General features: G+C 41.0%; 1 protein-coding gene across 3 annotated transcripts; it reads right to left on the reverse strand.

The window, feature by feature from the left end:
- Positions 1–3369: 3369 nt before the first annotated feature.
- Positions 3370–9682, reverse strand: LOC149281578 (MIF4G domain-containing protein-like). Of its 3 annotated transcripts, none has more exons than XM_089499173.1 (5): positions 9601–9682; positions 8649–8758; positions 6270–6425; positions 4892–4984; positions 3370–3597 (listed from the first exon to the last, which is right to left on the reverse strand). In XM_089499173.1, the coding sequence occupies exons 1-5, from the start codon at positions 9680–9682 to the stop codon at positions 3370–3372; spliced, it is 669 nt and encodes a 222-aa protein (XP_089355299.1). The 3 variants fall into 3 exon arrangements, with proteins under 3 accessions (XP_089355299.1, XP_089355298.1, XP_089355301.1); XM_089499172.1 differs by having other exon boundaries at positions 8649–8779; positions 9586–9682; XM_089499175.1 differs by lacking the exon at positions 6270–6425.
- Between the last annotated feature and the right edge of the window lie 4062 nt (positions 9683–13744).

Below are 13744 nucleotides of genomic sequence, written 5' to 3' on the forward strand. Positions count from 1 at the left end.
ATTTTTTCCCCAAAGCTGGTCATTCAGCCCCATGTGCTATTTCGGGTATCTTTGAAGCCGGCCAATACAATTTACCAAACCAAATATTTTTGAAAACTAGACACCCCAAGGTATTTGAAATGATGGTATTTTAACCCCTTCCATGCACTAATTTTACCACAAGCCTTTATTAAATTTTATGGAAGTAAATTTCTTTTGTAGTTTTTCACACACATTGTACTTCAGGCATGAATTTACCGCTCCTGGTATAATGTCACTGCCAAACAACACCCCAATATGTGTTCAGCAACATTTCCTGAGTACAGTGATACCCTACATGCATGGGTTTGTTGGGTTATTTGGGAGGTAAAATGCCACATGTGAGGTGTGTATTTTTTTGCCATTTAGACATCTGGTCATTCTGTGCCCACGTCCCATATTTGGGACATCTTTGAAGCCGGCCAATTCAATTTACCCCATCAAATCATACATTTTTTTTTTTAAATTAGACACCCTATGGGCATTTATAATGCCAATATTTTAACTCTTTCCATGCAGGAATTTTTGTGAAGATATAGTGTGAATTGTAGGACTTGCTCATAAAATATATATATATGCACTTTTTTCTTTTTTGGGGACAGTGGGGAGTTATTTTTACATGTTACCATATTTTTAAAATTTATTTTTTTTAAACATTTTTGTCCTTTATTTTTTTTACTAATCACACTGATTAGCTGGGCTCCATTGACCTTGCATGGTTGAATGCAGTAGAGTGGCGACTTTAGAATCAATATATAGGGGGGGGCACATAAGATACCACAGTCAAAACTGGGGGGCCACTGAAAAAACAAATATATATATAAATAAGATACCAGAGTATTGCAGTATACAATGATACCTTTTTTATTGGATTAACAGAAAAACAAGGTTTTGAAATTTTCCTCTTTTCCTCAGGTATTGCTTCAGACCTGAGAAAGGAAAACGCTCTAAAGCTTTTCTTTATAGTTTACAAATAAGTGTAGAGACAGAGCGACAGGTTGTTGTGAGCAGAGCCTTAGCTAGCTCCTTTTGCGCCCAAGGCAAGGATGGAATTGCCCACACAAGCTGCCCATTAACATGCATATACACATACACTGCCCACACACACATTTACACATACACTGCCTTACAACATGGGTCCCCTGGGCAACTGCCCAGTGTGCACATGCATTTAAAGGGCACTTTGTCCTGAAGCTGGGGGTTCCAAATGTTTTTTTTTTGGGGGGGGGGCAAGGAATAATCTATAGCCACAACTATGTGTGTGTGTATATATATATATATATATAAGGTTGCTTATATGATGAAGCAATTTGTACTTTTCCCACTAAGAGTAGGCAAAGTATCCATACCCAGGCAACAGCTTATTAGACAAGGCCTGTGGAAGTTGCTGGTGCCTATGGAGAATTTAGTAAAATATTTTTCATAATGCCTGCAGTTGCCTACTTCAACTACATTTGAAAGAACCGGTAATATATATCTTGGTTATTTAATGCATTAAATAACAGAGACATTGTATTAAAAAAATGTTATTGAAATGGCACATAAAATCAGTTTTTTGTAATGCTTAAAATACAAAGCTTTTGTGTATATTTAATAATGAAAAACATGAACAAGTCTATGAAAAGTAAGAAATCTTATAAAACAGTCTTTATAGCAAGATACCCGGCTTACCACTCTCAGGGTTTCGATTAGTGTCTGTAAATTGTAAAAATCCCAGCAGATGCAAAAACAATTCAGGTTTACAAGCATTAGAGCACCCAGGATTATGCTATACAGCAGAGAAAATGCCTATTAAAGAAACCCCAAACACTCTGTTGTCCAAAAAGAAATTCAGTTCACACAGTACAAAATCCAAGGCATCTATAATATAAGTACTCACACATTGAGGGGGAAATAGAGAGCAATTAGTAAGATCATATGTTGTCAATGCCCACTGCCAAAGTTGGCCTGTAGGAAATTTTAGGTTCCGATTATCTGGCTCATGATAGAATTTGTATTTTATTTTTGAGATATAGGAACATCTATTTTATTTGCAATATACGAAAGCCAGGCTATCACACATCACTGTCCTACACTCCTGGTTATATAGAAAACGAATAAATTAGAATTCCCTACCGTAAATAATAAAAATGCATTGACACACACATACATACATACATACACACCCTTTTTTGCTTAGGTAGTCATTTTTAAAAGCAATCAGAAAAATTCTTTCTAGGTTAATATTTGTGCCTGCATGAGATAATTTGTAACAATGCACACAACATGGGAGTTTCCCAGGGGCTTGTTAAGTCTACAAAAGCATGATAAACCGGTAGACAAGGTGTTAAAAAATGGGCAGAATCAATAAACTGAAGTAGCACCTATAGCATAAAATATCACAAATAACGGTAGTCGATATATAACAGTGTCCTTATTCCACACCATATACCATAAGCACCTAATATATTCGAGAGCAAGTATTCACTGCCACTCTCTAAATTCATTAAAAGGGAAATGTTGATCAAAACCGTAATTCATTCAACATAAGTAGACAATAGTGGCATGTAAATTATTTATAATAATAATAATAAAAAACTGTAAACAGATCTATACAATGCAAAAAAAAACAAACTCTGTACCCAGCGTCCCCCCCCCCCCATATTTCTGGGTGCTGGGTTGATTTATTTTTTTTTGCAGTGTAGATTATTGTGTAGGTATGTTTCATTTCTCTTCTGATGAGTATTATTGCTATTTGCTCAATTCATTTTATAGTAGACCGATACTGTATTAACATCTAAAATAAGACAGTTTATCTTGAAGCCACATCTGCAGAACATATAAAGTCAATGATTGTCATGTTGAAGGGGCATATATGTTTGGTAAGTGGTTCACAGACACCATTGCCATCCAACTTTGCATACATTGTATGTGCAAACATAATCTATAAAACTTAGTAGAATCATTTCAGTCACCATATTGGCACCATAAAATAACATGGACAATCAAATTAGGCACTGGATGCTCTCGATGAAATTCTTCATACCAGCAATTAAGTTCTCTGCAGCAGGGCGATCCAGAGTATGTATTATTCCTTTTGCACACAAATTCAAAGTATGTTGCCACTTAATATCCAATGCTACTAATAATGGGCGTAAAGGTCCTTGATTCTGTTGTTTTCCAGCTTCAAAACAAAGTCTCATTAGAATACGGGGTGTTTTCCATCTTCAAAACAAAGTCTCATTAGAATACGTGGTGATCCTTTAATTCTTTAAAAAGGTGCAATGTTTCCCACGATGGGTGGAGAGAATGGCTAAATAAAAATTTGAATTCCAGTAAAACATCTTTATTAAAATCTATCCAAAGTGAGAGTCACTCGGACACCTCACTGTAGTAATACTTGTGTGCAGCAGCTGTCATCTTCCAGCCGGCGGCTCGAAATTCAATCATCTCAAGCAGTAAGAGCTGGGTGAGTGAACTTAAACCATTCTGCAAGAGAAAGCTGTCTCTCAGAAAGAAAAAGAGCTCATCCATACGCTGGGCATTCATTTTCTCCAGCTGCTCCCCAACACGATGAAGTTGCAGCACCAAGCAGTCTACCTGTAGAAAGGAAGAAATCATTTGATAAACACTACATAGTTATAAGGCTTTGGGAAAGTGGAGGAGTGTGCTCAACAAAGATAGTCATTGTATTCTATAAAGTAAAATAAAAATCAACAGAAACAGATTTACAGGTAAAACTCAAATTATCAACAGGTTATCTGAAGATTCAGCTGATTTCAGGATATGTTGTAGATACATTAATGTTAAAGCGATGGTGCACATCAATAGAAAAATGCAGGATTGGGTAAGGCGATGGTATGGAGAGACGTACCCAGCATCACAATAAAATAATACAATACACAGTAAATCAACATACCATACACTCAAAGTTTAGTAAAATAGTTGAAAATAGTAATTTATCTTACCAACGTTTCAGCCATACATGGCCTTCGTCAGGGCAAAAATAGTTTGTGTAGGATATGTTGTAAACTGAAATGTCATGCCTTTAAGATTGTCAGGGACATGTTTTAAAATGTACTCCATTTTTTCCCTCAGAGTGATTTGTTGTTTTTTTTTTTACTGTTCTAGGAAAAGGGCAGGTGCCATGAAAAAAGCATATTTTTTTGCATAATACATATGGTGCTGTATTTAATAATATATTTCAGCACTTCATTTTAAGTCAATAAACATCCTTGTGGGCAGTTATGCGATTTTGTGGGTGACTTTCCTCACTCAAATATCACAAAGCTGATTCTTTGACACCCTCAGATTTAAATCAATATTTAACATGATAGAAACAGACAGTGATGGTCCATCTAGTCTGCCCAACCTCTGAATGCTTTTCTTAGCCCTTGGCCTTATCTTACATCTAGCTAGAGCCTTATGCCTATCCCATGCTTGCTTTAAACACCTTCACTGGATAAACATCTACCACTTCTGCTAGAAGGCTATTCCAATCCATCCACTACCCTTTCAGTAAAGTCATTTTTTTTCTGATATTAGTCTTAAACTAGAGGGGCAAAGGTTTAAAATGATGTCCTCTTGTTGTGGTAGTATTTCCTCTTTTAAATAAACTCTTTTCCTTTTTTCATGTCAATTCTCTTTAAGTATTTAAATGTTTCTCTTATACCGCCCCTGTCACAGCTTTCTTCTAGGCTATATATGTTAAGATCCTAGTCATCTGTTATGCATTAATACATTTTGTTTTAAAATGTAATTTAAAAGAAACTTTGGTGGGTGTTAACCTTTAAGAAGTCAGAAAATCTAAATGAATACACTACTAGATGCGTAAGCCTAAGGGAATGCATGACCAGTACGCTAGCTGGTATAATGTCCACAGCTTTCTTCTCACCTCCTCTTCTCTTTTCAGACTTTCGGGCTGTGCAAGCTGGAACAGACAGTCATACACAGGATTGACCAGTGCTAGCATCGGCATGTTGTTAACCTAAAAATACAAAATGAATTAAACAGTTGTCCCCTTCTAGCTCCTATATAGAAGTAAACTTTGGACAAATATTCACACAACTTATTGTTGATTCCACATAAACCTACTTTAAAAAAAAATGCGTCGCTGTTAACTGAACAGTGTTCTCAGAAAATGCTGCTTATTAATCTGCTAACCCACAGCTATCATCATACGTTCAGTAAATGCATGATGGCTGCATGAAACGTATAACTTCATGGCTGCTAGGTTCAGGCTTTAATCCGGCATCAATCTCGGTTGTGGCATTAAATCTCAAGGTCATGAGAGTGGCGTTTAGGCATGTCCATTCCACTCTCATCCCCATACAGGTTTAATATGTTTGGGGCTAGTCCTACCCCCTCATGCAGATAAATTCCCCCTTAAGAAGTCACTCCCCCAAAGAGGGGACTCGGGATAGCCAGAACCTGCAAGTTCCCAGATATAGGCATCACCATAACCATGCCGTCAGTAGATTAGAATGGGAACATCAAATATCACCAAGACTCCTCTTAAGAGGAACCCTTGGAGAGATTGTACTCCTTCCTTGAGTTAAAGGAGAGTATAAACATATTTTTCTACTTTATATTTCTGGTATATATTACGTTTCTGTGTTTCAATTACCAAGTAAATACATAACAAAAATACTAATAATAAAACAAAAACCAAGGATCTTATTCATGTATCCAAGCCTAAACCTTACCGCAATCAAATAATCTGACAAATGTGCACCATGCCGTAAACACAGGGAGTATTTTCCCCATGGTAGGCAGAGGGGTATATTTACTAAACACAGGGTTTGCAGGAGAGCTGCGTATTTCAAATCACTGATTTCATTATGCATTGTGAAATGGTGATCTTCAGCAAGTAGGACTAAGCTGACCCTGTGTAATGCATAATATATGGTTGGTCTTAAAATTTATGTGATTTAACTATGTACTAGGCACAATCAACTGAGCCATTCTTGTAGGAGATGCTCACTAGAGTTGACCCTCTATAACACATGGAGAAATGCTCAGCTCCCAGGCAAACTCCCTGTTTGTGTATATAAATAGATGGTATTATAGTTTTCAGATATAATTTCTGATCAAAAACGGAAATCTAAATATAGATAAGGTACAAAACTGTAATCACTGGGACATTTGTTATACATGTACCTGTACAAATACAAACTGAATTCTCTTCACAGTTTCACAATACTATATCCACTTGCACTAATACACAATAAAAAGCACACATTGCAAATACATAGAGGCTCCTACCTACTCACCCTTAGATAGTCGAAGACATTGCAGATAAAACTCACATAGCACACCCACTCATGCACTGAGCGAGCCCTCATTTCTTCCCGGTTGCGATACTCGTTCTGAAGCCGATTTAAAAGTCCGCTGCGGAAAATACTACGCCCTGTCTTCTTATTCTCAGCCTAAAATGGCAGAAAGCAGCAAGTCATTGAATGTAACAAGCAGAGCTTCATCAACACCTCTAATAGACTGACTGTACCGTTCAGATAGAAATTGTAATTAGAATGTAAGTTTCAGGTAACTGTCTGGTTATTGAATGTGCATTTAGGAAGACCTTTACTGTCCTAACTATTGGCCCAATCCCTGGTTAATTCAGGAAAATAGGCAGCAGAAGAAAAAAAAGTCATCTGCTTTTTGAATAAAATGTTGCACTAAGGCTTTTCCTTGCAGCCTGATGATCAGAGACAAACAGAGAAAGGCACACAACATCTAGAACCCTTCATTCCTCATCATTTATTTTGTAAAGGGGTTAGGAGACTCTCTACTCCCCTAAATCAGAGGATAGCAAATTTGCTCTACAGTTAAAGGGTGTTTATTGGGGCAATATAAAATAAAAAACACCTCTCTTTGTTAGGTACTGCAGTTAACCCCTTCATGACAAAGGGTATGTTACACCATAAAGGCTCAAGCTTTTATTCTTACACACACACTAACACCATACAGTAACAGACACATGCTAATGTTCCACACTCAAGTACACACATGCTTACACCATACACTAATACCAGAGCAGACTACTCCTCTGGCGCCCCCTTCCCACTACCCCCCCTCTGCCCCTTCCCACTACCCCCCCTCTGCCCCTTCCCACTACCTCTCCCCCCCCTCTGCCCCTTCCCACTACCCCCCCTCTGCCCCTTCTCACTACCCCCCTCTGCCCCTTCTCACTACCCCCCCCCTCTGCCCCTTCTCACTACCCCCCCTCTGCCCCTTCTCACTACCCCCCCTCTGCCCCTTCTCACTACCCCCCCCCTCTGCCCCTTCTCACTACCCCCCCCTCTGCCCCTTCTAACCCCCCCACCCCTTCTCACCGCCCCTTCTCACCACCCCCCCCGCCCCTTCTCACCCCCCCCCTGCCCCTTCTCACTACCCCCCCTGCCCCTTCGCACTACCCCCCCTGCCCCTTCGCACTACCTCTCCCCCCCTCCCACAACCCCCCCTCTGCCCCTTCCCACTACCTCTCCCCCCCCCCCTGCCCCTTCTCACTACCCCCCCCTCTGCCCCTTCTCACCACCCCCCCTCTGCCCCTTCTCACCACCCCCCCCTGCCCCTTCTCACCACCCCCCCTGCCCCTTCTCACCACCCCCCCTGCCCCTTCTCACTACCCCCCCTGCCCCTTCTCACTACCCCCCCTGCCCCTTCTCACTACCCCCCCTCTGCCCCTTCTCACTACCACCCCTCTGCCCCTTCTCACTACCACCCCTCTGCCCCTTCTCACTACCACCCCTCTGCCCCTTCTCACTACCCACCCTCTGCCCCTTCTCACTACCCCCCCTCTGCCCCTTCTCACTACCCCCCCTCTGCCCCTTCTCACTACCCCCCCTCTGCCCCTTCTCACTACCCCCCCCTCTGCCCCTTCTCACTACCCCCCCTGCCCCTTCTCACTACCCCCCCCGCCCCTTCTCACTACCACCCCTCTGCCCCTGATGTCGTATTCCGGCGCTCAACATGAAATGCCGGCACCGCAACGGAGTCACGGAGGGTGAGGGGCGCCGAGCGCTTGCTGAAAACATCAAGCAACTGCTCGGCACCCCTGCCCGGGACTTAAATTAAAGCATCGTTTTTTTTAAAAAAACTTTATTTAACATGAAGGACGTTAAATAAAATAAAATAAAAAAAAGCGATGCTTTAATTTAAGTCCCAGGCAGGCGCCCCTGCTGCCATGCCGCCCTCTGTGGCCACACAGGTCGCACACCCCTAAGGCCGGCCCTGACTAATACACACTATATGCTGACATAGTACACACTCATGCTAATGCCATACAGTAACATATGGATGCACGGCATGGTGAAGCAGGTGCCATGAGGCATTGGGAGTCCAGAATTACAATGATAACCCTGGCCAGTTTTTACCCTCTTGTCCTGCAAAACCATTGGCGACATGGTGCCCTGGGATCGTCGAGCCCTGCCCTAAATACATGCGTGTCATCCAGAATTCAAGGAGGTTAAAGGATTGAAGTTGGAGGAAAAGGAGCAACCTATAACTAGGGCAATAAAGTTGTTTATGGATTTCCTAAACAAGTTATTTTTTCAATCACTACATGACCTTCGCTCATGGCAAACAGCAAAATTAGCGAGTTTACCGATGTCTATGGCCTTTGGGTGTTAATGGCTTTCAGAGTCTTTTACCTGTATAATAGTGTAACACATCTTTCCAGCCTCTTTGCTAAATGTGGCATCTCTCAGAGACTGCTCCACAATCACATTAGCCACTTGTTCCAAATCCACACTGCCAGGTTCTGTAATGAGAACATAGGATGCTGTAACCTAACAGGTAAAATATACTTCATAAAGAAATATTTCAACGTAATAGTGGGATGGCCCATATACATATATACACATGCAAAATGTATAGGTCCAAAAAATGAAATCATAATGTACATCTGGCAAATCCACTCCAGTGACAATCATCATTCCATTTAGGGTTATTTGAGTTGCACCCCACAGGAATTTAAGTGCCCAAGAGCTGTGGCAACAGACATTTCATATGGAAAAGTGTAATATAATGCCCCTAGGGCACTGTATCAAGTGCTTTGCCCTTTTTGTTATGAAACATTCAAATATATAAAGGAGAGTTTATTTAAAAGAAGAAAATCCACCACAAGTCTTAACATAGGTTTAAAAAAGGGCAAAGTAGTATCAGGAAGCATTACATTAGTGAGGGTAGTGGATCCATGGAATAGCCTTTCAATAGCGGTGGTAGAGGTTAGTACAGTGAAGAAGTTTAAGCATTCATGGGATAGGCATAAAGCTAAACTAGATATAAAATGAAGCCAGGGATTAAGGAAAGAACTCAGACATTTTTTTTTATTCTGCTGTTTTTAACACCCAGTTTGCTCATGAAATTATCGACCAACTAATCAATTATGAAAATAATCGTTAGTTGCAGCCCTATTAACATGTAAGTGCTGAAGTGCCAACCACATGTCACAAGTGGTGGGCACACTAAGAATTATATTATTTTCCACAAAGAACCACTACTATGGCCCAAGTAAGTTCCAAGCGCACGGTCAAGTAAGTTCTGATACATAAAAATAAAACCTTCTTTTCAACTTACACAGTTTACATTGTGATTTCTTACCTTTAAGAGCTGTCTTGAGAAGATTCTGTGTCTCAGCATCAAAAGCCTGGATTTTGTACTCTACTTTATCCACGTCCCCCATGATGCAGATGTTGACATTCGGTATATGCTGGAGAAAAAAAGATTTAGGAAAACTACAACAGAAATATTATGCATAGCTATCTTTCCTAGTAATTCACAAAGCTGTGAGCCAAGTTAAAATGAAATATTTGGGGGTTTAATCACTACAGGGAGAGTTTGCAGGAGAGTTGTTTTTTCCTCCTTCATGTGACCATTCAATATGAAGGGTCAACACTGGCAAGCCTCTCCAGTAACAAGTATTGAGGTGGTCCTACATAATTCAATGGGTGAAGAGAGATACATCTCAATGATTGAAATATACATTTTACAGGACCAAGCTCTTCCAGCACCAAAAGTTCCCAATGTATAGTTAAGTCAATGAGCTGAAATCATAACTCTCTTTAGTGAATACATCTTATTGTCAACTTACGTGAGCACTTTAAAGGGTCAACCCTGACTTACGGTACTTTCATTGCAAAAGGAGATGAATTGCCCCAGACTTTTAAAATCTCACCAATTTAATGATGCATTATAAAGGACAAACTTCAGGGAAAAAGCAATCTGAAGTAGTAGAGATAGGAAAACAATACATCTAACATTTATTCACCCAGGGCAGTTATGACATTAATCATCTTGTAGGACAGGAATGGTTTTATTAAAAGATGGGAGAGACATTTGGGGGCACAGCATGAACTCTACGAGGCTCAGCTAATTCAGTTAACTGCAAACTGAGCACCAAGTCTGTGAGCACCAAGTCTGTGAGCACCAAGTCTGTGAGCACCAAGTCTGTGAGCACCAAGTCTGTGAGCACCAAGATCTTGCCAGCTCCACCTTGCACTCCTTTCAGCTTTTCAAAAACAGCAGAGCCATACAGCCATGCAAGTATGCATTTTCTACGGAAAAAAATCTGTCCATCCCCAAATAATCAATTACTAGAGTTAGTGCAGTAACCCTACAGAAACCTAATAAAAATCAAAGTTGGATACCATTTTTGAATATTTGGCAATCTTGATTTATGTTAAGTGTACAAAATATTTAAATTATATATATAAAAAGTTTATCGCTGCACATTATTATTTATTGATTTTAAAAGTGCCATCATATTTCGCAGCTTTGTATACGTCACACTATTTACCTCTTACTAAGAAGAACACAACGCCTGGCTTGATGCATTACTGATGAACAAAATTCACATCTAGAGAGTATCTAAAGTGGTTGGCATTACCATTTCCCAAACATTATAGATTAAACAATACAATAACACAAACACATGTGTAACTACTACTATGCCTCAAAAAAAATAAATACATAACAGGCAACTCTTTGAGTCATTGTATATTAGTATGAATGGTGTACTGCCTCATCCCGGCTCCCAAATTATATGTCTGGCCCTAACAGCTACACAAATATGTCAAGCTATGATGGCGACGATGATGATGAAGTAACACCCTTGTTGCTTACCTCCATGTAGGAATATAGGTGCAACAACAAAATACACCATGTGTTTCCCACCAGGTAATAGATACAAAATTGCACTCAGTATCTAGTGGGATGAAGGAAGCTGGAAGGATAGGGAGAGTTCAGAATTAGGGATCAGGCTGTTCCTACTTCCCACCATAAATCTGTCTGCTAGAGGAAAATACAAAATAATAATAATAAAAAAATAATTAAAAGGGTAACAAACAGGAAAGGGAGGTAATGGTTAAAGTGTCCAACTGCAGCTCTCATTCTGGGCACCTAGTGCTGACAGGGATACCTTTAGAAAGCAAAAAAGGAGAGTAATATCTCTCCCAGCACGTAGGAAGGCATGTGCGGGGTGTTTGCTTCACATACACAACGATGGCTGCATCACGCAGAGCTTGACGTCAAGCGTCTGGAACGCCGATAAAAAGGAAAAATCTGGCGCAGTACGGGGTACTAGGATAGCACACAGCACTAGTTACACAGTATAGCAATGCCGTGTGTTCATAATATAAAATAAAACCATATTGCCTCCTTCCAAGTTATAGGCAGGTGCGCTTTATCTATATAGACGTATATGTACCAAAATGCATTGTGTACGGCGGTTTTAAATCGCTACTGATTACGCAGGATGATATCTTGATTTTTTTCTCACCTGTTATCGGCTACTCATGATCTCTGTATATCATCTCACGGCCGTTTTTCCCATTAAAACAGATTTCACGATAGGCCGTGGCTCGAACCGGAACAGGCCGCAGGGTTTCTGCTTACACATAGCGCCACCTGGTGGCCTTTAAGAGTTAAGACCGTAAATCGTAGACCTAGTAGAGGTGTAGCAGCCGTTCGTTTTGCGTGTGGGAACGCGTAATAGTTATTAACGGGGCACCGTCTGAGACAGTCATGTTTATTCCTCCACATTTACATTCACAGCTTTATCATGTATTTTATTCGTTTCATTTGGAATTCTCCAGGATCGTTTTTAGGACATTTTAATTTTTACTCGGGGTTTAAATTTTGTGGTTGTCAAATATCAGTACCGTTTCTAATCATGCCAGGTTGATTATCCTGTTGCCTATAAAGCAGCCCATAAAGAACAATGCTGAAATTGTCTTTTTATTCAACCGGCTTCTTATTTGTCCTGGATTACTTTTGCCAAGATGAAAACGTTTGAGCCGTGCTCGTGCAAAGCTGCTGTAGTTAGTGCAGCGGTCTCCAGGTCTCAAAGCTATTGGTTACAGGCCTTGGAAGAGTGCTTACCGGACGATCAAGACTCAACTAAAGAATTTGAGATTGTCCAATAGTCTTCTTACGGATTCATCTCAGGAAAGGGTGAAGATTTCAGCTCGGAATATGGGCTTATCCTCGGTGGCCCGCAGGGCTTTATGGTTAAGATCCTGGTCCTCTAAGGCATCACTCTGTAATTTACCCTTTGAAAGGAATAAATTGTTTGGAGCTCCGTTGGACGACTTGATTAAGCAAATGTCTGACACTAAGAGGGCTCTTCCTCAGGATAGACGTTCCAGATGGAATAGAAGGTATCCATTTAAAACCTCCAGGCCCTTCCAGTCATCTTCCAGATCGCAGAATTTTCGGAGTTCCTTTGGAGACCGAAAGTTCCAGGATCGTCACAAGAAAGGAGAAAATTCTGACAAAGTAGGGGGAAGGCTGCAGCGGTTCACTCATGTTTGGGAACGGACGACGCCGCAAGTGGATTCGGAATCTCATTTCAGAAGGATACAATATCAGTTTCTCGTCAGTTCCTGATTTCCTCATACCCATCACAATTAAAAAATGTAGCGCTTCATTCGGCTTGCCTGTCTCTCCTTTCAAAAGGAGTCATAGAGAGGGTTCAAGCTTCCCTACACTTCCAAGGAGTGTATTCCAGACTCTTCCTAGTCCCAAAACCGGACGGATCCTTTCACTCCGTTTTGGATCTAAAGAAAGTGAACAGCTGTATACCGTATCGCCACTTCCGGATGGAGAATTTATCTTCGGTCGCCCAGTTGCTTCAGCAAGGAGACGTCAAACCTTGGACCTGAAGGACGCATACCTTCACGTCCCAATTGCACAGTCTTCCAGAAGATTTCTCAGGTTTGCAATCCGAATACGTGGAGTCGTTCATCATTTCCAATTCAAGGCACTCCCGTTTGGTCTATCCTCAGCCCCAAGAATCTTCACAAAGATTTTGTGTCCATTGACTGCATCGCTGCGGGAAAAGGGGATTTACATAGTTCCCTACCTCGACAACTGGCTCATCAAGGCCGAATCTCCAAGGAAGCTCCGGGCAGACCTTGCCACCACGATGCAGTTTCTGGATCACGGCTGGATTATCAACCGCAAGAAGTCCACCCTCATCCCTTCCACCAGGATCCAGTTCCTGGGTTTAGGAGTGGATTCAATATCTCAACAATTTTTTCTACCATCATCAAAAATCAAGAAGATCAAAAAGGAGATTAGGTCCCTTCAATTACACCCAACTTGCCATGACCATCCTAAGTCTCCTTACGGCATCCATCCCGGCGGTCAAGTGGGCAAGAGCTCAACTGCGGCCCCTTCAATGGGATATTCTACGGAATAGGTCAAGACGAGAGGAAGACCTGGATCTAGATGTTACGACCTGGTG

Source organism: Sceloporus occidentalis, unplaced genomic scaffold (genome assembly GCF_023333645.1).
Source record: "Sceloporus occidentalis isolate IW3139 unplaced genomic scaffold, rSceOcc1.0.p SCAF_130, whole genome shotgun sequence".
NCBI lineage: Eukaryota > Metazoa > Chordata > Lepidosauria > Squamata > Phrynosomatidae > Sceloporus > Sceloporus occidentalis.